Genomic DNA, 27,153 nt, shown 5'->3' with positions numbered 1-27,153 from the left:
GTTGTCTTTTTTGCTATATTTCTCCTTCTGGAATTTCTATGGTCTGGAGTTTGAGAATCTCTTCAGGTCTATTTTTTGGGCTTTGAATGTCAAGAAGGTGTAACATTTTATTACATTTGTGGTTAGGTTATATCTTGAATTCCTGGGGCAGCTAGGTGGCACAGCAGATATAGAGCACCAGTCTTAGAGTCAGGAGGACCTAAAGTTCAAATGAGACCTCAGACATTTAATAATTGCCAGCTGTGTGAACCTTGGGCAAGTTACCCAACTGCATTGCTTTAAATAATTAAAAAGTATTAAAAAAATCTTGAACTCCTTTACTTTGAAAGTTTTGCATTATTTTGAATTTCCTTTCCTTATATTAGACAGTTTTTCTTTCGTTTGCTTGTTGAATTGACAATAGAATTGTTAAATTAAATCACTTTATGTCTTGGGTTTTCAGTTTTTTGGGGGTTTTTTCCTCTATCTAAACTATGGATCCTTTCAACTGGCATTTTGTTTTCTGTGCACAGACATTTTGGGAAGTTTTCTTGTACTATATTTTTTTGAAGTATGATGTTCATGTTTTTTGACTGGACATGTTTTCCTAAGAAACCTAAAATCTTTAAGTTCTCTTGTACATCCTGCCTTAAAAATCATTATGTTTTGTCATAAACTTCCCCCTTCTCCAACAGATACATAAGTCAATTAAGAAAGCAATAAATAGTTTATCACCCTTCATGTCTAAATTCTGTACCCAATTCAATCTTATCTTGGTAGAGGGTGTGAGATATAGGTCTAGGCCTAGTTTTTGACATGTTATTTTCCAGTTTTCCCAGCAGTTTTTTTTTAATCAAATAGTGTGTTCTTATACAAGAAGGGTAGAGTCTTTGGATTTATTAAACTGTATATTACTATTGTCACTTATTACTGTTTCTTTTGTCCCTAATCTATTCCACTAATCCACTTCTCTACTTCCTTAGCCAGTACCAGGACAATTTTGATGACTGCCACTTTATAATATTTTTTGAGATTTGGAAAAGCTAGGTCACCTTTCTTGTTTATGACAAAACAAGAGAAAAAGAAAAATCATAAATTACAAAATGGATGATTTTGACTACATTAAATTTAAAAATATTAGCACACAAAAAACTAAAGCAGCCAAGATTAGAAGGAAGGCAGAAAGTTGGGAAATGATTTTCACAAATAGTATTTCCAATAAAAGATTCATTTCTGAAATATATAGAAAACTGAGTCAAAATTATAAGAATACAAGTCATTCTCTAATTGATAAATGGTCAAAGGATATGCTATCTATAGTCATATGAAAAAATGCTCCAAATCATATTTGAGGAAAAGCAAATGAAAACTCTGAGGGACCACTTTATACCTTCCAGATTGGCTAAAATTACAAAAAGGGGAAATTATCCATGTTGGATAGGATGTGGGAAAACTGGGACACTAATGCATTGTTGGTAGAGTTATGAACTGATTCAATTTTGCTAGAGAGCAATTTGGAATTATGTTCAAAGGGCAATAACACTACATATCCTTTCATCCAGCAATACCACTACTAGGTTTATTTCCCAAGGAGAACATAAAAATGGGAAAAGACCCACATATATAAAAATATTTATAGTAGCTCTTTTGTAGTGGCAAAGAAGTGGAAACTGAGGAGGTGCCAATCAATTGGGGAGTGGCTGAACAAGCTATGGCATAGGAATGTCCTGGATACTCTTGTTCTATAAGAAAGCATGAGCTAGAAAAGCCTGGAAAGACCTGCATGAATTGATACAGAGTGAAATAAGAACCAGAACATCAACAGCAACACTGTGAGATTAATCAACTATGATAGAAGCAGTTCCTCTCAATAGCTCAGTGATCAAAGACAATCCTGAGGAGCCTATTATGGGAAATGAGATTCACATCCAAAGGAAGAAAAAAAAACTATGAAGTTTGAATTCAGGGCAAAGCATATTATGTTCAATTTTTAAAATCTTTTGTGGTTTTTTTTCTTTCTTTCTCATGTTTTCCCCCCTTAGTGCTAATTCCTCTTTCACAACATGACTAATATGGAAATGTTAGATACTATGGTACATGTGCAGCTTTTACCAGATTTTTAGTTGCCATGGGAAGAAGGGAGGAAAGGGACAAAAGGGAGGGTGTTAGAAAAATATGGATGAATGTTTTGCAAGTAATTGGTATAAAATTAAATAAAAATTTTTAAAAGTCATTGTAAGGAGACTATATTTTATTGCTTCCCTTCTTTCAAGTTCTCTCACTTCTAGGTATCTGCATTTTCAGTTTGTCATCTCTCTCTCTCTCTCTCTCTCTCTCTCTCTGGATATATGGTAGATGTAAGTTTTTTCTGTTCTACTAATTACTCCAACTGTCCAGGCCCTAAGTTTTACTCATCTGTTTTAAATCATCACAGAATAACATGCATTCTAGTAGTCCTATGTGTTTTTCAAAATCCACAAGATTCTCTGCCTCATTGATTATTAAATCATTTTCTTTTGTTTCATGATATTTATTCATAGATTCCTGAATTCATATTCTAGATGTGGAGGCAATACTTACTACTACTATTAATTTCCTCTCTGTTGGTTTATGAGCTTACCCTAGATTCCTCCTGAGATCTTTGGTGGTTTCAATATCTTTTCTTTTCCCTTATTTTCCTTTACAGGGTCACATTCTGATTTTTCCAACTCCAGTGGTGATTTCTTTGGTGCCTGGATCTGAAGTATCAGATTTATCCTATGCTGGACAACTTATAATTCATCAGTCCAGGTCTCTTTCCAAAGAACTGACCCCAGTTGGAAGTTAGTCTCATCCTCTCGGGCTTAGTGGAGTGTCAAATAGCATATCTCTATCCCTGGTCTGACCTTGTTCTCTCTTTTCCTCAGCTCTCTGATCCAGAAGTAAAGAGCATTATTGTAATCCTGCTTTCATAGCTTGAGAAAAAGCCTGCTTTTTTGGAGTTTAGACACAGGGAGGGAGAGAGGAGGGAGAGAGGAGGGTGGGTGTCACAGTGTACTATTGATCTCCAGTACAAAGCTGCACACACCTTGCATCACTCCCTCCATTCTTCTACTCTGGCTCAGTTCTGTTGAAGCCACATGGCAACTGAAGCCTGAGCAAATGTCTCCTCTTTAGAGTTTGAATTTCCACAGCACCAGGAGTGGAGCAGAAAGTTGGAGAATGCAACTGAGATCTGTTGCAAGTCTATTGGCCAGTTTGTACAGCCTCATTGCTGAGAACATGGGGGTGTATGGGAATTAATTCAAGGAATTTTTACCTTCTTGGTACCCTAGTCTTATGGGGACAGATGATACTATTTTATATTGCACACATAATTTACGTTTTGGAGATGGTTGATCACACAACCAGTCAATGCCCTCATTGGTTCAGTTTTAAGTATATTGACTTGGTTATAGACCTCTTTACTACCAAAGTACTGAAAAATTATGTGGAGAATATAAGATCATAGTTCATAGATGAAATCTGGAAGGGACATTAGAAATTATCTATGCCAAATTCTTCAGTGTGTGAATGAGGAAACTGAGGTTCAGAGCAATCAAATGATTTTTTTGTTGTTGTTATAGTTGGTCTATTGTTTCAGTTGTGTCCAACTCCTCAGTGACCCTATTTGGGGTTTTCTTTTTTTAATTGTTTTTTGAATTTTACAATTCCCCCCGATCTTGATTCCCTCCCCCCACCCTCCATAGAAGGTAGTCTTGACATTCTTTACATTGTATTTGGGGTTTTCTTGACAAAAATACTTAGAAGGGTTTGCTATTTCCTTCTCAACCAATAAGATGAAAATGAAGCAAAAAGGGCTAAATGATTTGTCTAAGGCCATATTGGAACACAGAAAGGTGAGTCTTCTGAATCCTGGTCAGACACTATTGAATGTGTCACCTAGCTGTCTCAATCTATTCACTCAAAAGAGGTCAACATGGTAGATCTTGCCAATAAGCAGAAAATAAACAAACTCTATGTCTCTTGATTACATTGAGCAAAGGACATCCTTAAAAAAGATCTTCTCAAATAAGTTGTCTTTCATGAACACTGCTGATGAAGTAATCTTTCCAAAGCAATATATGATGAACTAACTTCTTTTTCAAAAACTTTCAGTGATTCCCAATTGCCTCTATGACAAAATATAAACTCCTCAGAATGGTACTGAAGGTCCTTTATAACCTGGCCCAATAGACCTTTCAAGTTTTATTGCACTTTTTTTCAATGTTCTATGTAACTATTTCTTGTATTCAACATTACCATGAGATGTCCCATTGCATGTGCATTCTCTTCTTATGGTTACTACCTTTTAAACTGCTTATCATCCTTCAAATATTTCTTCAGGCATCACATAAGAATGTAAAATCACTAAGGGCAAGGCCTATTTTTCAGAAAAATGTAGTATTTCCAATTCCCAACACATAGCAAGCCCTTAATACATTTTTCTAGATCTGCTGGAAAAGGTTTATTTTTTATTAATTAATAAAAACTATACACACAATGATGGAAATTTATATAGTCCTTAAACGTTTGTGAAACACTCTATATTTAATAGCAATTGACAGTGGAGAGGAGCTCTTGTTTTTGAATGATCAACTACTTGGTTGTATCAAGACTTGGAACACAATCACTCAACAAATGAAAAGATTAGTCTAGCCCTGCTCAAGTAGTCAGGCATGCAGACCACCAAGTTCTTCCTTCAGGACATTTACGTAATAGAAGCACTGCATAAAGACAATGAACTCAACCTAGAATAGGAAGAAGAGATACAGTAGGATCAAACTTGGGAGACTGATGAGAAACAGAAATGATTCAAACTTCTTGCTACCATAAAAATCCTATTTTTAGTATCAACTATATTGCTGCTATGATTCTTTGAAAACCATACAAAAACATCAAAAAAATAAAAATTTCAGTTGATCTGAAGGGCAGTGGGAAAACACATCATAAATTTGGATAAATTTCAGAATATTAACTATGGCAACTTAATCAGAAATGGTATAAAGAAACATGTACGGACAGAAATAGAGGTAGATAAAGAGAAAGAGAGGATAACAATGGACCTTTTAAGACACACAAATAGTTTAGGTACAAGTATGTGTTTTCAACTAACTAGCAAGATATGCCATTTTGACCTCAGTTAAGTCAGTTGATTGAAGCAGCTAGGTGGCACAGTGGATACAATGACTCCCATGAAATAAGGAAAAGTATATGGCCTCCAATACTTACTTGCTGATTGACCCTGGGCAAGGGACTTAACCCTATTTGACTCATTTTCCTCATCGATAAAATGAGCTGAAGAAGGAAATGGCAAACCACTCTATCTTTGCCAAGTAACCCCCAAATGGGGTCATGAAATATAAAAGCAATCAGCAGTAGATTAAAGGAATAGTCCACAAATGACCAGATTTGACATTTACTGAAGCACATTTATCCTAATCTGAGAACAAAACAAAAATTTGGTATATTTTCAAAATATTTTTATTATAATATATAACTAAAACATATAACTGAAAAGAGTTAAGAAATATTGTCTGATTGTGGTTATAACTGATATTACAGAAGCTCTTTTTGTAGTTACAAAGATTTGGAAAACCAGGGAGGCCCATCAATTGGGGAATGGCTGAACAACTTATGGTATATGGATGTATTTGGAGTAATATTGTTCAGAAAAGTCTAGAAAGAAGTACTCAAACAAGAGATCACTGTACACATTAAGAGCAACATTCTATGATGACCAACTCTGATGAAACTCAGCTCCTCTAAGCAGTTCAGTGATCAAGAACAATTCTTTTTTTTTTCCTTAGTTTTTGCAAGGCAATGGGGCTAAGTGACTTGTCCAAGGCCACAGAGCTAGGTAATTATTAAATGTCTGAGGTTGGATTTTGAACTCAGGTACTCCTGACTCCAGGGCTGGTGCTCTATCCACTGTGCCACCTAGCCACCCCGATCAAGAACAATTCTAAATGACTTGTGATGGAAAATGCCATCCACATCCATAGAAAAGTATGAAGTCTGAATGTAGATCAAAGCATACTATTTTCACTTTTTCAAATTTGTTTTTTTCCTTTTTCTCATAGCTTTTTTCCTTTTATTTCTTCTTTCACAACATGACTAATATGGAATATGATTATATATGACCTATATCAGATTACTCATTGTCATTGGGAGGAGAGAAAGAAGGGAGAGACGTAGGAAAAATGTGGAATATAAAGCTTATAAAAAAGATGAACGCTGAAAGTTATTTTTGCATGTAATTAAAATAACATTCAAAAAATTTTTAGAAAATAACTGGGTTGTATTGGCTTTTGCTGTTACTGTAGATACTGCTAGTTTGTTTTTTTGTGCTTTAATGGTTTTAGTTATTTTTTGAGAAAGTAAAAAAGATAATTACACAATTTTAATTTGGAATGGTTTTCATCAAGAGATTTAGTACTAACTACTATGAGAAATATTTAAGAAAAAATCTTGTTTACTTTGGCAAATACAGTAACAATGATTTTTCATTTAAGATAGTCTTATATCCAGTGAATTTCAACACCTTAGGAAGCTGGGGTCCTGAAGGCTCAGGTTCTGGCAAAACATGCTAGAAATCATTGAATCAGGTCTCCTGAAAACAATCTGTTTCTGTCCTTTCTCAGATTTAGTCTTTCTATATACAGAAATTCATCACCAGTTATCTAATCAATAGATGATAAATTTCTTTGGGCATAAAAATCTATTAAATAAATACAAAATGGCTTTCAATCCTGTGAGGTTTCCTACCACTTCAGTAGAGAATGACAAAAAAAATGACAGAAAATGGTAGAGAAGGTGCTAAGATTCACATCTTTTTTTTGGAATAATAAACATTTACTTTATTATTCAAATTCTAAATGTGAGATTCTTGACCAATGATCAAGTCAAAATACTATTATAGGAACTGGTTCATATAAAAATATTCATGCTATAAGTCAAATGGAAGATTAAAGGATATTGTAATAAAATTGACAACTCACATTCTTTAAAGAAAAGAAATCTTATTTCTTAAGACACCTGATCATTTTGTAGTGCCTTATTGGGAACCAAAAGGTTACTATGAAATGTTACTTTTTGTCACCAGTATTATATGAAAAGGAAGAAATGTTCTATTAAAAAACTCAATAAAAATCCTCCAAATACCTCAACATATTTTTTAATACCTTAGTGACTTTCAATGCAAAGGTAAAGACAAAAATGTATGGGAAAATATGACTTGAATAAATGAATGGAGCTAAAGATTTGCAGAATATTACAACAGTTTTGTGCTGATCTGTCTTAGGTCCCTCAAGTTCAAAATGGGGATAATAGCAAAATGAGACATATTTTTTACTTGACAATGTAAAATTTTATTTTTCATAAGAGGGATAATGTTTTTCTTTCACAATTTAATTTTAAAAAAGAAAATGGGAGCAGCTAGGTGGCACAGTGGATAGAGTACCAGCCCTGGAGTCAGGAAGACCTGAGTTCAAATCCAACCTCAGACAATAATTACCTACCTGTGCAACCTTGGGCAAGTCACTTAACTCCTTTGCCTTAAATATAATTTAAAAAAAATTTTAGAAAGAAAAGAAAATGATTACACTCTACAATATACCTGGCAAGTATTCATCTAGTATATACTTGAAGATTTCTGGCAAGAAAAACTCCAGGACCCTGCATGACAGTCAATTCTATTTAGTAAAATTCCAACTGATAGAAGTGTCTTGAATTTGTGGTTGCAAAATAAATAAAAATAGTTATTAAAGTTAATAATAGGCTTAGTGGCCCTGTTTCTATTTGATTTTGACCCCATTGTTCTAGTATATCAATATCTTTTCTAAAATGTATTTTCCACAAAAGAATACAATAAATATTCCAAAAATGTTGTTTGACCATGGCAGAGAACTTTTCTTGCCTCCTCACTCTTGGAATCCATTCCTCTCAATGCAGACTCATATATTTAATTCATGATGAGTTCTGAGTTATATTTCCTATGTACTATTATCAACCAAGCCTTCCCTAACTCATACTCATCAGGTTGCTTTTTTGACCTGACATTTATCCTTATTAAATTTCATCTTATTCAAATCAACCCACTATTCTAACCTGTCAAGATATTTTAAAACCTTAAAGCTGTCATTTAGTATATCAGTTATTCCAACCAGTTTTATGTCATCTGCAAATTTGATAACTATGCCCTTATCTAAGTCACTATTGAAAACCTTAAAGGGTCTGAACATATGACCCTTAAGGACAAAACTTCCTTACAATGGTGGAAATACACCATCAATGATGACTTTCTTCTTCAAATCTGTCCATTCAATCAGTTCCAAAACTATATAACTGTACTGTTGATCAGCCTATATTTCTCCATAAGCCCCCTACCCCAAACCAAACCAACCAATGATCAGTTGCTTTGCTAAAACCTAGGCAAACTAAATGAATAATCTATCCCTAATCTATTAGTTTGCCTTGTAAAAAAAGAAACTTAGGTGAGTCTTGTATAGGTAATTATTTTTTTATTTAATATTTATTCTCATTTTGTAAAAATAATGTTTTTATATATTAATAAAATATTCTTGTTTAAGAGTAAACAAAATACCCCTCCCCCAAAAAATATAGACTCGCTTGAGTGATAAAGTAAATCTTGATGAAGTCGTGATGACATTCTATATTCTCTTTTCATTTCTGTGGCGCCTTACACATTCTATATGATTTTTGAACAATGACATGGATCAGAAATCACATTTCTGGATCATTCAGAATCAGAGAAATCTCTAAATCTGGATAACAGACTCAGAATTTATAAAGTCATGCTCCTTTGCTTTACTGCTAGTCATGCCTAGTTAAACTTCAATTCTAGACTGTTCTCACCATCAACCTCTTTCCTTTTCAGTCACTGCTGAACAATAGTCATACAGCTATGCCGACTGAGTGAATTACAAATTTATGTCATCAAATGTCATGTGGCTTTCACAGGAAGAAGGTGGCTCAGTCGATAGCACACCAGTCATGGATCCATAATGACACATCACATTTGGCCTCTGAAACCTACTATGTGGTCTTGGGCAAGTTACCTAACTGTATCTGCCTTAGTTTCCTTAGAAGTTGCCTTAGAAGGAAGTGGCAAACTCATACTTTACTGAAAAGTAAATTCAATCACTTTCCCCACTTATTCATTATCTCAAAACCTTAGAATCAAGCCATTCTCCCACCTTTTCTTTTATACTCTTTGTTTAAGAGGTGGCCTTTCTCAACAAGATCACTATTGATTCAATCTATTCCCTTCCCTCTACTTGAGCAAAATTCCTCCACCCTCTAATCTTCCATCTCTTCTCATCTATGCCTCCTTCCCCTTTGCCAAAAAATACACTTGAATATCTCAAAAAATCAATCAACCAAGGAAAACAATCAAAGGTTTTCTACTATATGTGAGGTTCTATGATAAATACTATGGATACAAAGACAAAAATTAAAAAGACCTTGTTTGACATTATGTCAAGAAAGACAAGATAAACCTATAATACAAGGTAGCTTTAGAGGCATGAGCAGTGGGGGCTCAGAGAAGGATGCTGCTGATGGCTGAGCAGAGTACCAAAGAAAGGCATAAGGGAGGAGGGAATATATTCCAGTCAAAGAGACAAACAGTTTAAATTTGGAAGATAGAAAAAGAAAGCACCATACGGGAGAAGACAAGTTATTGTCTAGAATTCCCATTATCAAACTCCAACAAAAAGTCGAGTGAACAAACATTTAAATACTTATGATGTGATACACTATGCATTGGGGATATAAAGGGAAGACAAAAAGAAATCCTTTCTCTCAAGGAATTCACAGCCCAGTGGGAAGATAACATGTAAATAATTATTTACAAACACGATAGACAGGAATAGAGATAATCTAGAGAGGGAAGATATTAGCATTTGGAGAATTCTTCCTATAGAAAATGAAATTTTATCTAGGATTTGGGAAAAGGTCTGGGAGGTCAAGAAATAGAGATGAGAAAGAGCATTCCAGGCATGAGGCACACCCATTGAAAAGGAACAGTTGGTAGATGGCATGTGTTCTTCAAAGAAAAGCAAAGAGGTCAGTGCCCCTGGTCAAAGTTGACCAATGACCAATGAAAGAATCAAGTGAAAAATTGGAATGGTATGAGGTGATGATCATGTATTTGGTCCTGGAAATGATGGGGAGCTACTGGAGTTTATTGACATGATCTGATCTGTGCTTTAAGAAGATCACTTTTAAGAACTGCATACAAGATGGAGTAGGGAGAAAACTGTGGCAGGCAGACAAACCAGCCTGTTATTGCCAGATTTGAGGAGTGACATGAAAAGGGATCACACCGAAGAAGTGCTAAGTGTCAGACAGGAGAAGAACTAATAGATGAGATCTGACAAAAGTTGAATCAGTAAGACTTGAAAACAAAATGCCTGCATGTGGTAAGAGTGAGGAGCCAATGATAAAAGGATGGAAGCCTGAGATGATAGTGGCCTAAAACAGTAATAGGAAGACTAGAAGAGAGGAGGCCTAAAGAAAGAGATGAGTCCAGTTTGAGGACTGTTGAGCTTAAGGTGTATATAGCCATTGCCTCCACTTCTTTTATGCTCCCTCAGTTCTCATCCCTGTACAATCTGACTTCATCCTCACCTAAAACAGTTCTCTCCAAAGTCACCAATTACATCTTAATTGTCAATTCCATGGCCTTTTCTCAATATTCCTCTTTGATTTCTTTTCTACCTTCAGCACTTTTTTCTGCCTCTCTCTTCCCTCTCTATTTTATATGTTTTCATGATATTTATCTCTTGAAAAGAATAACTAATTGTTTTCAGTATCCTTTGTAGGCTATTAATACATATATTTACTGTAAACTTATAAGTTCAGTTATCATCTCTATACAAATAACCCAAATGTGTAGCTACAGATATAGACATACACACACACAAAACCTACTTTCTCTGCTAAGCTAAAATCACATTATCACCAATTCCCTGTTGGACATAGAAAGCTGAAATACACATGCTGAAAATAAAGTTTCCTCCCAAACTCTTAACTCTTCTAAAATTCCTTATTTTTTTGTCAAATTTTATGTTAAAAATCATAAAGTAATCATCAATTTCTCACTTTCCTTCACCATATATATTCAATCAGTTTTCTTATTGATTCTGCCTCTGTAACAGGTGGATGTCTACTATCCTACAGTTCAGGCCTTAATCATCTCTCACTTTTAAATACTAAAATATCCTCTTTGATTTGTTTCCCCACCTCATCTTTTTCTTCTCCAATTCATCCTCCACCCAGGCAAAGTCATATTCCCAAAGCAGAGGTATGTTACTTCTCCATTCCAAAAATTCTACTATCGGTTTTTAAGAATAATAAAAAACTTTTCTATTTGGCATTTAAGTCTCTTCTAATTGTCTTGTTGTTCCACTCAGTCTGTATTCTCTGCCTGGATGACTCCCTTTAAAGCCCAGCCTAACACTACTCTTAGTAAGCACATGTAAGAAAGGGTTTTTTTTTATTCTGATTGTGGTATTTCTAGTGTGGTTTATGGTTTATCAAAGTCAGTTCAGTGCTCTCCTACAATTTCATTACTACCTCTGGGCATCAATTCTCAATTAGGGATCTGATTTTGTTCTGTTCTTTTAATATTAAAATATTAGTCTCCACAGAATATTTCTTCACAAAAAGCAGAAAAGGCAAAATAAAACTTGGGTAGCTCTCCCTTCTGTCCATCACCCAATATCATCATCCTAGTTGCCCTGTTCCTTCTGTGATTCTCCATTTTTACCCCAAATAGCTAAAAACAAAATAATTACATTTGTGCTGTCATTCACCATATTACCATGTCATTTACCATATCACCATGCCATTCACTTTCTTACCAATCTTTACTTTGTTCTTCCTATCTTTTTAAAATCAGGATTAGATAATGAGTTCCTTATGCCTCTACAATCATTTCTGTAATCACATGCATATGCAGAATTATTTTTCCCTTGGCATCTTTCAAATTTCATTCTTGAAAACATTTCATTAGTCTTGTGATAACTTCTCTAGGAAATTTTGAGTCCATGGGATTACCACACGTATACTTCTTCACAGTCTTTTAAAATCCGTTCTTCCAAAATTCTATTTTTAAAAGATAAGCAAGTGAAGTCAAAACATAGGCTGGTAGACTAGAGTGGGCCCAAATATCAGAGGCCATGAGGAGGACTAAGGACACCTTCAATAAATGGGTAGGAGGAAAGTAGGTCAAGAGAATGATAGCAGAGATGGGAATTTCCAGAGTTCCAACAGGTGATTTGAAATATCATGGTGCAGAACAGTTATTTTTTTTTTTGGACTGAGATATTACCACAAAGAAGGCAGACAACCAGTGTAAGGTGAAACCAATATATCTATGTCATACTCATACAAGGAAAGGTATAAAGTCCAACCTGAGATTCCTGGGCAATATGAGTAGGGAGATAAGGGAAGAGAGGAACCAAATACAAACAAATCACAAACATCAGAGAGGCAAGAATATGACAAGAGCTCTGGAGAACTCAGACATATCTATCACTTAGTAACAAAAAGCTGCTCATGGTTGGGTGAGATGACCTTCAGACCATGCAAGAGAAGAAAAGTACATGTATTGATGAGAGTCAATCCAATCCAGTGGCTGGGGTCCCCTACAAGAACAGCTAGAGTGTTATCATCCTACATGATGGGCTTTTATAGAGAGGATAAGGTCTCCAGGAGGCCGTGTAAAAAAGTTAAATGTGTTACTCCAAATAGTAGCTACATATAGTTAATTCAGAATTAGCTGTGTAAGAGGAAAAAAGGAGGAAAACAATTTCCTGTGATTATATGGTCATCTGGTGTAAACTCTGTTCTTCAAAGAAAGATGGATATTTCAAATATCAAGTATTGTTTTCTATGCATGTAATAGGATGAGGGTAAAATTGTTTTCAGCAGGAGTTTCCTACTTAGCAAACAGAAGCAGAATTTATATTAATAGAAAATGAATCAAATTTATCCAAATTGACCTGCATCTGTAGAAGCCAAGGAAAAGAAATTCGTAAGTTTGGATTTGTTTTTTTTTTTAAATTGCTTGGTCTCTGCCAGATACTTGTCCTTCTGATTCTTTAACTGTAATCTGATTGGCCATGCATTTCTTTTCTTTCAAAGACAAAGGAGAACTCAGAAATCTCTAACCCCTCCCCTTTTCTCTCTCTCCCTCCTTCCCTCCTCCCCCCCCCCCCACAGTCAGCTTGACTGGGATGATGCCAGGCCATCTGGGGCCTTGCCTGGCATTCAGGCAGTGAAGCATATTCTACCACACATGAGCAGTGTCTATTTGGCTCCATTTGTTAAGCCAATGAGTCATTTCTCAAGGTGATAATCTCGGCAGGCTCTCCTTTAAGTGCCCTGCCTGGATTTACTCTTTTGCTGCATTCACAAATTGATAATTGGTGTCTTTACCACTCCTCCCATGTATACATCCCAAACAGACTTTTTCCATTTCTAACAAGAAACCTGCAGAGTAAGAGAACATTAAAAGATGCCGCCTCCTGACTGAATCCCCTGTGAAGCAGCACACTAATAGAATCCTCCCACATTCCAACAGTCTGCCTAGCCACAGATCATCGTAAATCCTCACAGAACCCTCTTAATTGATCTAATGCAGGAATAAGTATTCCATGAAGACTTCATTAAGGTTTAAAAGAGTTGTCAGACCATTTAAGGTAGAAATATAATTCTTTTATTTCAGGGGATGCAGAACCTTGCAAACACAAAATCTTGGAGAGAGAGACTTCTATTCCAATGATATCCACAGGTAGGTGTGAGGAGAAAGGCTGACAGCCTCTTCTGGAACTTCTGTACCTAATGGATTTCTATCATTTCCTGCAGACCTAGAGGAAGTCAACCCGGATTTTAAAGAAATGATCAGACTACTAAACTTGTCATTCCAGAAGTAGCCGTAGCAAGGACTTCACACACTTCTGTGTCAAAAGAGACTCACTTCAGTTTTCAAAATAAAGAAAGGGTAAAATGTATTCTTCTGTGTCAGTACAATAAACTTCTTTTCAATTCACTTTTATTACCTGGGAAAAGTTTGAGATATTCTTCCATGTCCTTATTTTAAATAACAAGTCCGAGGAAATTAACCCTCCTGAACAAACAGAACCACAGAATAGAAGGGAATCTTAGAGATTCTTTGTCTGACCCTTACTTTAACAAGAGCATCTTTTACAAATTCACCTCTATATGCCTCAGTTTCAACTACAAAATGGATAAATAAGAACCCCCTCCTTCCCAGAGTGGGCATGAGGATCAAAAGTCTAGAAATGTTTATTCCCTTCTTACCCTACTTACAGCAACCCTCAGAGTAGTTTCTAGTTTAGACTTAGAGGTAGTCTATCCTACTGTAGGAACATTATGATGGTCAGAACTTTATGATTCCACTGAAACTACAACTGCCTCATCATCACTTGTGGACCTGAGCTCTGCATCCTCAAAGGGCAAACTGGACAGCTCTAATCCTATGTTCTAAGTACTGAAGCACAATCATTGCATCTTCCTTAAGATTTCTCTCAGGGTGGCTAGGTGGTGCAGTGGATAGAGCACCAGCCCTGGAGTCAGGAGTGCCTGAGTTCAAATGCAGCCTCAGACACTTAATAATTATCTAGCTGTGTGGCCTTGAGCAAGTCACTTTAACCCCATTTGCCTTGCAAAATCTTAAAAAAAGACTTCTCTCCACCTAAAAAAATAATTTTTGTATTCATTTTTAATTTTTGTACACTTTCACTCACCCTGGCAGCAAGTACATCTCTAGATGTAGACAGGTCATCAATGATTATCCAAAAAATATGGGACCCAAACTGACCCCAATCCAATGATCTGCGTGCTGCAGAGCAGAGGGGTGTGCTCATCTTCCTCTTTCTGGATTCAGGTAGTGTAGCCCCAGAACATAATCCTTTTCTTTCTTGAGTGCTTTTGTTACATTATTCCCATATACTGAGAGTATACTCTGAAAAATATCTGGGGGCTTTTTACTGGCTCTCTTTACTTGTCTATTTCAACTGTTGAGAGTTTTTCTGGATCCTCACTCTGTTCCCCAATGTATTAGCTATTTCTCAACTTTGTCTCATGTGAAAATTTCATAGATATACTCTCTATGCCTTCCCTCTAAGTCTCTGAAAAAAGAGATGCTAGAGGATATGACAAATTCCTGAGGGAATCCCACTAGAGATCTCTTTCTCAGTTGACTCAGATCTGTAGTAACTACTCTTTGTAGCTGTTCATTCAAATCAACCTCTGACCCAAGCCATTCTTGATTCTCCTACTCCCAAATGACTTGGCATTTTCTGTGTTTGTATCTTATGCTTATTTGCATATAGATTTCCCCAGTGAGAAGATGTTTCATTTTTGTCTCTGTATTCTAAGTGACCAGATTAATGGTAGGTGTTTAAAAAGTCCTTTTTTAATTGAATATAACCAATTTCTCTCTCCCTTGTCTATGAGGAACATAGATATATGTTTTTACTGGAATTCAGGTGTACTATTGTAAATTATCATTTTATCCACCAGTCTAGGAACCCAACTATGCTAGGCAGGTAGATGCATCCATAGAGCCAGTGCTGAGACTATCGTCAGGAAGGGCCGACTTCAAATCTGGTCTCAGACATTTATTAGCTATGTGGACTCTGTTCCCTCCTCTGCCAAAGAATCACCTACCTCAATTTTTTTCCAACTAAAAACTGAGAAAAATAAAAATACCTTCCAGGGTTGTTAAGGTGATGAAATAATGCTTAACCTGATATGTGGTGCTTCTTTCCTTTCCTTCAACCACACCACATCTATTTTCAGGGCCTATTTCTTCAGTTTATTTAATAAAGGGTTTAGATTTGATCGTCTTCAATCCATCTTACAACTCCAAATGCTATGGTTTCTTGTTTCACAATTTTTTTAAAAATTAGATCCATCTGACATACTTGACTATCTTTCAGTGACTGTCATTTCCCTTTCTCCAATATTAATAAACTACACTTTTAATGATATAGTCTAGAATCTAGCAAGGAATGCAAGTAAATCTCATCGGCCTTGGTTGGTGAGTTACTCCTATCCCCACTGGAACTTTTTTCAAAATCAGTACATATTTCTAATTTTATAGTATATCTCCTTTTACGCATGTCATCTCTTTTAGTAGCTCAGAATAAAAGTCAACTGAATTTAGCAAGGGTAGCTAAGTTTGCTCTGAGCACTTCCTCACTTCCCTTTGCTATCAAAGCACAAAATAAGAGATAGTAAAGAAAAGAAATTCTTACTCAAATTTATGTTGAAGACCTTGGGGAAACAGGAAGAATACTAGAACTGTCCAGTTCTTTGAAATCATCTTACAGCATAAAAGGTATAGTGGAAAGAACACTGGATTTGGAGTCAGAGGAACCAGGTTCAAATTAAACCTCAGTATGAGGATGGGAATGTCACTTGGCACTGAGGATCTTAGCTCCCTTTCTATAAAAGGAGGGGGGTTGAACTAGATGGCCCATGAGGTCTCTGCCAGATTTAAATATATGATACTTTGATTTCATCTTTATTGTGATTAAAACATTATCCATTCCAAATATTTAGGAAACAAATTGTCAAAGAAAACACACTATCAATGTTTTTGTTTCTTCTTCAGCTCATCTGTCTTTAGGCTAATTGTTATAGTACCTCCTTTGGGAGAGGAAAGTTTGGACAGAAGGAATATGAATTCATTTTAAGGAATCTTAGCAACTCAAAGGAAGTAAAAACAAGAGAACATTGTACACATTAACAACACTGAGTTAATCAACCTTGATGGATACAGCTCCTCTCAGCAGTTCTGAGAACTAGGACAATCCTATTAGACCAGTTATGGACAATGTTATCCACATGCAGAGGAAGAAAAAACAAAATAAAACAAAAAACCCTTCAGAATTTGATGAACACTACATTCACTTTTTAAAAATATCTCTTATATATTTCTTTCCTATTGCTGGTTTTCTTTCTTTTCCCTTAATCTTAAAATTCCTCATACCAAAAATTACTAATCTGTAAATAACAAATGTGTATGTACAATAGTCACTTGTCTGTTCCCTGCTAAGGGGAAGGGGGTGGGAAGGAAGGGTGGAAGGAAATATGCATATGCATGTGGAAGAATGATGAAAAACTTCCAGACATGTAATTAGAAAAATAAAATTTCAATTAAAAATTAATTCCATATGTGACCAGAAAAGAAAAAAAAAATCTCAGCAGCTTTGATGAAAAAGCTAAAGGAATAAGTACTGTGATATTAGACTATACTATTTATGGATGAAATTCAAGCTATCAGCTAGCCAAATATATTTATAGGAGGAAAATGAGGTTCGCAGAAATGGTCAAAGTCATAGGTAGTAAGGGACAGGACCAACGATCCAACTTAGGTTGGCCAAATCATCAGTATGCTTTCAACCATAACAGTTTAGTTAAAACCAAGATTTGGTATTACTAAAATATACTTAAACCTTCAACTGCCACAGATAACTAGAAGATGTTTACACCAAGCTTCATTCAGAACATTTGCTGTGGATAGTGCCCAGAAACAGCTGCATGAATGTTTGAGGAGAAAAATATTGGTGAAAACATTGATAGAAAATTTATTCCTAATAGGAAAAAACAAACAACTAGAAGAGAAAACAACCACAACTATGATTCCTCTCCCACAGAATTCATGAACCTCGAGGCTTTAGTCAGGTAGCAGTCTGGAAAATTATTCATTTTGTTTTGGGTTTTGGGGGGGGTGTTAGCAAGGCAATGGGGTTAAATGACTTGCCCAAGGTCACACAGCCAAGTAATTATTACATGTCTGAGGCACATTTGAACTCAGGTCCTCCTGACTCAGGGAGTACCACCAGTGCCACCTAGCTGCCCCATTGTTAACTTTTTTTTTCAAAGTATTCATACAGTAAGGGAAGATTCAAACGAAAAGCACTGGGGATACAAATCCCAATGGGATGACAACATGCGTGCATATTTCTATAGATATGAACAGACATTCACATGTCACATTTACAGTACATAGTCACAGCCAGGATGCATATAGACTAGACAGAAGGTAATACCAGGAAGAAGGCTGGAGGAATCAGTGGGACTGAGAAAGAGCTCCTGCTTTTGAGCTGAATTTTGGAGATAGCATGGGATTCTAAAAGATAGGAGGTGAAAATACAAGAATTAAACAAAAATCACCCACAAAATCAGAAAAGAAATTATTAGTTTTAAGGGAAAATAAAGCAAAAAAAATATGTTAGATTATTTAACAATGTCTAATGAGCAAACTACTTTATTTTTTAGGGTCATTCTAATTTTTCTTACAATAAATAAGACATCATTACTTTTCCCATCTTCATCAAGGAGAATTCATTTCACCAGTTCCTCTATTTGTGAAGTCATAGGAAACTGAAATGATTGTTAAGTATTATTAATTCATATTTACTATATATTATTTGTCCCACATGAGACTTGTGATTTCATCAGTGTAGGGAATTTCTGATAAGAAGCATGCTGCCAATTACTCAGCAATTTGGTGTGCTGTAGAGCACAATTAAAGAGATAATGAAGATGGCCCCCCAGGCCAAGTTGTCTTTCTAGTTCTGCTGCTCCCTAATCCAAATTTCTCCCTATTTTATTGGGTAGATTCCATAACTGCTTCATTAGCTCATAATTTCATTAGAAGCACTGGCAGGTTACTTGTAGTATATACTTTAGAACACTCCCATTTTTTTTCAAATTGTAAACAAAATTTATGTTATCTATCTCAGAAGTGAGAAGCATCTCCCCTCAGTAACACCCATCTCACCTCCTTTTCTTTGTTGAGCAACACCAACTGGCTATCTGTGAGTATACAATACTTCCGTTCCCATGTTGTTGTTTCAGTGTAGGGTGACTGGCCACATGACAGGCGGTGAGTAGGTGGCCCTTTCACATCTGCGTTAAGAAAATGAAAAAATAAAAGACTACTTATTAGTGTGTCTAATTAGCCATCACTCTTAAGATTCTCTATCAAAACAATATTTAAGAAGATAGTTCTAAGTATTAGGTTCAAAGATTAAACTTTACTTTTTCTTAAAAAAAACACTTTAAAATATGCATGCAATCTGGGAGCAACCTAGGACTCAGATGTGAACTGTAAAGAAGCAGATGGAAATGAAGAATTTATCTTGTGTACTTTGTTCTCATTATGCCAAAATGAAAAAAATTAGTATTCCCTTAAATTAAAACCAGGTTTCTCTCTGTTTCTCTCTCTCTCTCTCTCTCTCTCTCTCTCTCTCTCTCTCTCTCTCTCTCTCTCTCACGCGCGCACACACACACACACACACACACACACAGAGTTGGGTTTAAAATAGAAGGTCTGCCTGGTTTCAGCATCACCTGAGTTCAAATCCAGCCTTAGACACTCATTAGCTGTGAGACTCTGGGCAGGTTTCCTCAACTGTAAATGTGGATAATGATATCAGCCTTCTCTCATGTTTGCTGAGGGGACCAAATGAGATCATATCTATGGAGCACTTAGCCTGGTACCACTGCCACTGTGGACCCTGCAAACTAGTAGGAAACAGCATAAAGACAAAGAGCTATCTATGTCCAAGGAACTACTAAGGGGGACTGGAGGGAACAGGGGTCTGCTAAGAGTTGGGTGGTAGGAGAGAGAGTTTGAAACATTAGGAAGAGCTCTGTCATTACCAATTCTCCTACTTCATGACTGTCTGGCTACCTCACCTGTGAAAAGAGGTAAATGATCATTTAGTAAGAGAGTGCTTTGTGAATCTATGTGGCTAAAAATAACATAAACTATAAGGACAAATAGGATTTTAAGGGTTGGGGAAAAGATAAGTATATGAAGCACAGGAAAATTACAGGCAAAGTCATGATGTTAAACACAATCAGAAATGTGTGAACAGAAAGTGTGTCCTCTAGTCTGGCTAGAGAAAATAGTCTAAATGGGAGGTGGTAGTAGTTCTCAGAGAAGAAGAACTATAAGGAAACAGTAGAAGATACAGGCAATGGAAAGGAACATCACTGATATAAAAAGGGACTCATTTTTAAGTTTGCCTTTTTTTATAAGCATTTTGGCACAGTGGAAGAAAGGGTGCTGGAATGTGATGTCAGCAGGCCTGGTACTGGATCCCAACTCTTGTCTAATGACCTGATTGTCATTGGCAGTTCCTTAAACCTAGAAAAGACTGATTTCTTAGGGAGTGGGGGAGACAGGGATAGTGATTCTATAGGTAGTAGATCTTAATAAATAAAGTGAAAGGCATAGAGCCCTGGATCAAGGTTAAGAATGGCAGGAAGGGGGGGTGGTGGTGGAGAGCAGGAGTCCATAGATCTAGAGGAAGGAAAGAGATGTGGTCAGCAAGCCCAATCTCCTCATTTTACAAAGATGTGTGTCCTTCAGGGTCACAGAGCTAGGAATTGGCAGACTGGTATTTGAACCCAGGGTCTCTGACTTCAAATCCAGTAGCAGTTCCATGATTCTATAAGTTGCTAATATGCAAGCCTCAATCTTGCTGATTGGGAACAAGAATGCTGCCTAAGCTGATGGACCTAAAGGCTCTCTCAGCTTAAAATTTCATGTTTATCCTCTGATAAACTTTCTAATGAAACATAATACCTGTTAAATTGCCACTAGAGGGCAGAAAAACATTAGAAACTGTACACAGGCTAACGACATGATTGTCGCTAGAAGGGACATGCTAACTTTACAGGTGGAAAGGTTTATCAACAAATGGTCTCCCAACTATGGGAGACCTATGGGACATCATTTTCAAGTAAGATGACATGGTACTACTGTCTTCAGAGAATTGTTGCTTAAAAACTGGTGATATAAGTTAATCAGCATCCATGAATTATTTCAAATACACAATCCATTAAATAAAGACTTTTTTTGGTTCAATATACATATCAAAATATTTTTAAACACTGGGAATCACTTCATTTTAGAAAATCTCTTAGGGGAGGATATTATTTTAAATGTACTATTCATTATTTTTGTGGTAGCTACCACTAGGAGTAATTCAGTTTAATGAAAACAACAATGGAAAAATAAAACAAAGCATAAGTAGATATACTTGGTATATGTTTGTAGGAGTGTGCACATGGCTATTAAATAGTATAACTAATATTTGATGATCTTTATTTTTTAACCTTTAATTTCTTACCCTTCAGAAGCTGCTCTACTGAGTTAATCCATTTCTTTTTTATTCTCACCCTCTGATACCCTCAGCACTCTCAATGAAACCCTTATTGTTAGGAGCTCTTCAAAAAGTAGTTGATTCAACACAGCAAATACTGCCTTAAAGTTTTCTTCTATTAAGACTTTTCCCATTTCTTGAATGACAACAAGGGGTGGGGGGAAGCAGTTAGGTAGCACAGTAGATAAAGCACCAGCTCTGGAATCAGGAGGACCTGAATTCAAATCTGACCTCAGACACTTAATAATTGCCTAGATGTATGACCTTGGGCAAGTCATTCTTAACCCTACTTCCCTTAAATAAATATTTTTTAAAAAAGGAAAGACAATAAGGGAGTTGAGAAAGTGAATAAGTAGCTATAATATGCAAGACATTGCTAAATAGCCTAAAATAAGTTCTTTCAATTGATACTTGAATGTCATGAATTCGAAAGAACAGAATTTAAGACTATTTCAAACTGCATCAATTGACACGGAAGATTTTTTTGTCCATCAAGCAAAGGCAGAGTAGGAAGAAAATTTTTATTTTAAAGTAAAAAAATAATTTATACAATAATAGATGTGCTTGATTCTTCTAGTATTAAATGAAGAACCTAGAACTGAAGACAAAATAGTAGATGATGTAAGACAAGAGAACATATGCCCTTCTTTATGAAGCACAAACTCTCAGCTTTTTCTGTGCTACAAGTAAGAGAGCTGCCTCATATGGAGCTTGCAGTTGATTAAAGTCCCTGAATTTCTTCCAGCACACTGGAGAGCAGAAGTCCATAGATCTAGAGGAAGTAAGACAATGAATTTATCCCTATTGAATTTTATCCTGTAAGATTCAGAGCAATTAAGGATAGGTTGATCAAATGGTGAGGGTGAGTGAAGAGAGGTATATAGTCAAATATAGATATATGTTTCAGTGGTATTCTTGTGATGTCAGGAGAAGCCTAGAAGCATCCTGTATGTTGGATGGAAACCCTGTGGCAAACATAAAGGAGGATGTGAACATTTTCCATGGATGAATAGGTCTAGATAAACTTCAATGTTAAATGACTGTAGGGAACTCCCAAACTGTTGCAATCACAGTTGCATCTTATTATTTATAGATAAAAGGCAGAGTGGATAGATTACTGTAGATTTTGCCTCAAAAGCTAGTAAGTGCTATATAAAAGTTAGCTATTATTATGTAGAAGCTATAGTTATTTTGAGACTCTCTTACCTTCCTCTTCAACAAAGCAAAGTAAAACAAAATTCATAGCTCATCCCAAATTGAATCTATTCAATAAATTTGATTGAGACTTCCAAGTCCCATGCCAATGAAATCTACTTACTCAAAACAATACCAAATGTATAGATGTCAACAATTCCAAGTTGCACTTCAAAATAAAGTCAATAATGGCAAAGAGAAATTTTTGTAACTACTGCTTTTAAATATTGATTCCTCAGAATTCCCAATGTTTTTCTAGTACTCAAACTGAATTTTATAATTCCATTTTAAATTGTTCACTGGAATTCAAACTTTTCATAATACTTAGAAAAAAGATTGAATTTTAATACAATTTATTAAAAACAAGTCTGAATCCATGCTCTTACCGATATGATTGAGTAAATAAATACTTGAGGCAAGTAATGAAGGAAAGGGAGGGTGAAGGGCTCAAGGAGCTGCCCTGAAAAGAAAAAACTTGCAAGTTTGGGAGATAGGAAATTTTAGGCACTCCTGATATATTGTCTCCTGATCTAGCAATAACCTAAATCTTTGCTCTTAAAAACATTTTATTTTGGATTTTGTTTCCATGTTTCCCTAGAATGTCTTACCTTACACCCTATCCTCACCAAGGATTTACTTACCCAAGAGCAAAATATGGCCCTTCCATAATAGGAAAGGAAGCTTCTGAGGGCAGGGATTGTCTGACTTCTATATTTGTCTTTCTATGACTTCACAGAATAAGATTAATAAAATGCCTGTTCAATGATTTGTTTGCAGGATTGTCACTGTTTGTCTTACTAAAAACCAATACACACTCTCTTCAAACAGATTACTTAAACCACTAGTTAGATTTCTCCTACAGTGCAAGGCATATTTTTAGGATCAAATACCCAGACTCCTGCAATCTACATGATTGTGCCAACTTTGTATATAAATTTAGTGGTTTTGTGGCCTAGACAAGATTTCATTTGAATGACTAATTCCCATGCATAAGATAGACATGTGATCTATACTGCCCACTGTAATTTAGCTGAACAGAAACCTTCTGAGTATAAACTAAGCAAGAAAACATTGGTATATCTCTCTATAAAAACCAGGGTGGAGAATAGAGTCTTCCATAGCAATAGTTCCTACTTATTAGGAAAACTACCACATAGCCCTATGCTATTCAAACTTCGAAAAAGAAAATTACATTAGATTAAAATGTAAAACTCTTAAAAGGAGAGATTCCTTGGATACATAGTGCCCCTCCTCATTACTAGAACAACAATGATAAAATGGAGATGCAAATTGAGTTCAACTAGTTTTCCTGAAAAAATCCTAATCAGAATCTTTAAGAGCTCTTTGGATTTTTTCCCCCAATCAAATAATTTTAAATTGAACTGCTGGGTTGCCAGCATATGAAGTCTTCTCAACTTAAAAAGTCAGTCAAACATGTTTAACCCCCCTATCTCATCTCTAGAGCATAGCACCATGTATACAGCACACTCATGCATTGGGACAGAGAGAGACAGACAGACAGAGAGCAACTGCTGTGCTGTTTATCCTTAAAACAAAGTTTTAGGGGGCAGCTAGGTGGCACAGTGAATAGAGCACCAACCTTGAAGTCAGGAGTACCTGGGTTCAAATCAGACCTCAGACACTTAATAATTACCTTGCCCTGTGGCCTTGGACAAACCACTTATAACCCCATTGCCTTGAAAAATCTAAAAACAAAACAAAACAAAAAAACAACAACAAAGTTTTAGAATAACTGTCACTGCCTTTAACTTAATGATTGGTTTGTGGTGCACAGAATGTAATCTCCTCCAGGGCAAAGGTTCCTGATTTTGTATACAAAGAGTGCAGCACAGTGCCTAGCAAAATATAAATACCACAACTGCCAAGTGATATGCATACTATATTATTTTCTTGATTGAGTACACTTTCAATGTTATTAAAAGTGAATTCAACAAAGGATGAACTATGGTGGAATACTAATGAGATTGCTATCAATAGAATTTGCAGCTGAGTAGCTATTTTGTGACTTTTAAAAAATTTATTTAAGGCAATGGGGTTAAGTGACTTGCCCAAGGTCACACGGCTAGGCAATTATTAAATGTCTCAGGCTGGATTTGAACTCAGGTTGACCTGACTTCAGGGCTGGTGTGCCACCTAGCTGTCCCTATTTTGTGTCTTCAATAGAAACAGGAAATTAGGCAAGAGGAATAGATTGAGCAGATGGGGCAAGAATTGATGACTTTAATTTTAGACAGAAGATTTGGTGTTCAAAATTGTCAAATGATGAAGAGGCTAAAAGAATAAAGACAAAAAAGGCAACTTTGAAAAGAAAGACCAGGGAGAGGGTCCAAAGTAAGGATTATTTGTATTGAGACTAAGGCAAAGCATGTAGATGATAGAAGTTTGGCAATAAAAGTAGAGACAGAGCTAAAGCTTTGAATGGATGGAAAGGTCAAATGAAGCAAGGAGATAATAAAGTCAGATCAATGTGAATAAACAGTATTATTGTCTCAAAATTTAGAGAGAACTAGCTGAATGTAGATGAATGTTCATCTCTTTGTGATTCAAATAGACAATTAATTATGTAAATTTACTAATCATAATGCTTTCTTTCCTCTTACTTGATGTCCATCTTTTGATTATTTTATTGCAAGGTGGACCAGAATAGAAAAATTGTATTAAAACTAAACCAGTACATAAAGTGATGCTGAATGAAGTGTGAGTATCATTACTGCCTATCATATGACATAGCAGAATATCTAATATGACACTGGGTCTTTCTCCCTTTCCTTTAGAATAAGTCTACTTTAAACTGTAAAGCTTTTTAAAGAGATTTGATTGGAAGGGAAAAGAGAAAGGATGGAGCAAGACAAAGTTGCTGAGAAATTAAAAGTACAAGCTTTCTACACCAGTCTCATTTGCAGAATAAAGGAGTTGGATATGATGGCCATGAAGGTACTTTCTAGTTATAAGTTTATTGTGCTCCCAAAGAATTGCTTTTCCTGAAGCTTTTTTTGTGTTACTCGGGATTTAAATGGAAAGAAGTACTTTTGAATTATTACATGCTTTATTATCAAATATTAAGTTTATTTGATATGGTAGTGGTAAAATGATAATATATTTACTCTCTTTCAAAGTAAACATTGCACAGTAACTTTATTAATGGATACCTTTTGGGAGTTGAAAACAGGTCATCGTGTTTTACTCAGTTTCAAGTGGTCCTTTAATAACATTAATAATTTCATATTCCCATTTCTCTGTGGCAATTTAAAAGACTTTATGGGAAAAGTGTGTGGAGAAGAGCTAGGAGGGATCCACATATATATTCATACATACAAGCACAGTGATAATTTCAAAAAAATTATTCTTGAAGCTACAGAGATGTGAATTCCACCTGTCAAGTGCTACCTATTTGGTATGTGGATATTTTGGTAGTGGAATGGAACATAAAATGAACATTTTTATAAGGATTAGATCAGTTTGAGAAGAAACAAACTGTCAAACTAAAATACTGAAGAAAAATAGCAATAAGGACTTGGGGGCAAAAATACAACTACCCTTGAGATGAATGTACTGAAAGGATATACTGGAAGGCAGAGCTCTGAAGGAGTTACAGATGGTTGCTGTGCATTGTCATTTCTCAGTTCACTTGCATGTATGATTATTTTTATAGTAATGAAGGATATCTAATCCTGTTTGATAATTATGGCAAGATCACTGAGGGATCATTGGGGCAATATCAAACAGAAAGACAGGTTTCTAAGTCTCACATCTCATATGATGAAGACCTGAGTTACTGGTTGAGAAGTCACTAGAAATCAGGGTGAGGAAGGGTAGATAATCAGATGAGATAGTGGGGGGGGAGAGAAGGTAATTACAGGAGTCAAGAATAGAAGACAGAGAAGGAACAGAAGAAAGATGTTGAAGTTGACAAGGCTTAGCAAAGCTGGCAATCAGTTAACAAAACAATCAATTAGCATTTATTTGGTACCTGCTCTATTCCAGAAACTATGCTAAGTGCTAGTGATGCAAAGAAGGTCAAAAACAGTTACTGCTCTCAAAGAAATCATAGGCTAATGAGAGAGACACCATGCAAACACTAAGAGGAAATAGAATAAACTAGGAGGGGTAAACTCTGAGAGACCATACCAAGAGGACTGGGAAAGACATTCTTCTGAAACTAGGATAAAGAGTATGAGGCATTGAGAGCTGTGAAAATGGTAGATGTCACTAGATTATACAGTATATGTAGGGGAGGGAGATGGAAGAACTTTGGAAAAGGAGGAATGGGAAAAGTAATGAAGGGAAACAGAAAATTTTACATTCCATTTTGGGATAACAAGGAACCACTGAAGTTGATAGAATATGGGAGTGATATGGTTGACCTAAGTTATAGGATGATTAATAGCTGAGAGGAGGATGTGAAGAGTGGGGAGAGACTTGAGGCAAGGAGGCCAACCAACAGGCTACTGCAACAGTTCAGGCATGAGGTAGTGGCAGTGTCAGAGAAAATAGGAACATAGAAAGGAAAGGACTTGACCATTAACTTGATATGAGGGATAAAGAGAATGAAAAGTTGGAGATAATACGTAGGTTGCAACATGAGTAACTAGGAGGAAGATGATGATGATGATGATGATGATATTGATGATGTCTATAGGACATCCAACTGGAGATATCTAAAAGGCAACTGGAGATGTAGGACTGGAAAGGAAGGAGA

At 35.9% G+C, this 27,153-nt stretch overlaps 1 protein-coding gene across 10 annotated transcripts in view; it reads right to left on the bottom strand.

Moving 5' to 3' along the window:
- RASAL2 (RAS protein activator like 2) overlaps nt 1–27,153 on the bottom strand; it is a 317,365-nt gene that overhangs the window by 147,238 nt on the left and 142,974 nt on the right. For all 10 annotated transcript variants that reach the window (XM_074222116.1, XM_074222118.1, XM_074222119.1 and 7 more), the window contains exon 2: nt 18,845–18,972. In XM_074222116.1, coding sequence (XP_074078217.1) covers nt 18,845–18,972 — 128 coding nt within the window. The remainder of the gene's footprint in view (nt 1–18,844; nt 18,973–27,153) is intronic.

This window comes from Macrotis lagotis, chromosome 2, assembly GCF_037893015.1.
Source record: "Macrotis lagotis isolate mMagLag1 chromosome 2, bilby.v1.9.chrom.fasta, whole genome shotgun sequence".
In the NCBI taxonomy this organism is placed as follows: Eukaryota; Metazoa; Chordata; class Mammalia; order Peramelemorphia; family Peramelidae; genus Macrotis; species Macrotis lagotis.
This window is presented reverse-complemented; position numbering and strand designations above follow the sequence as displayed.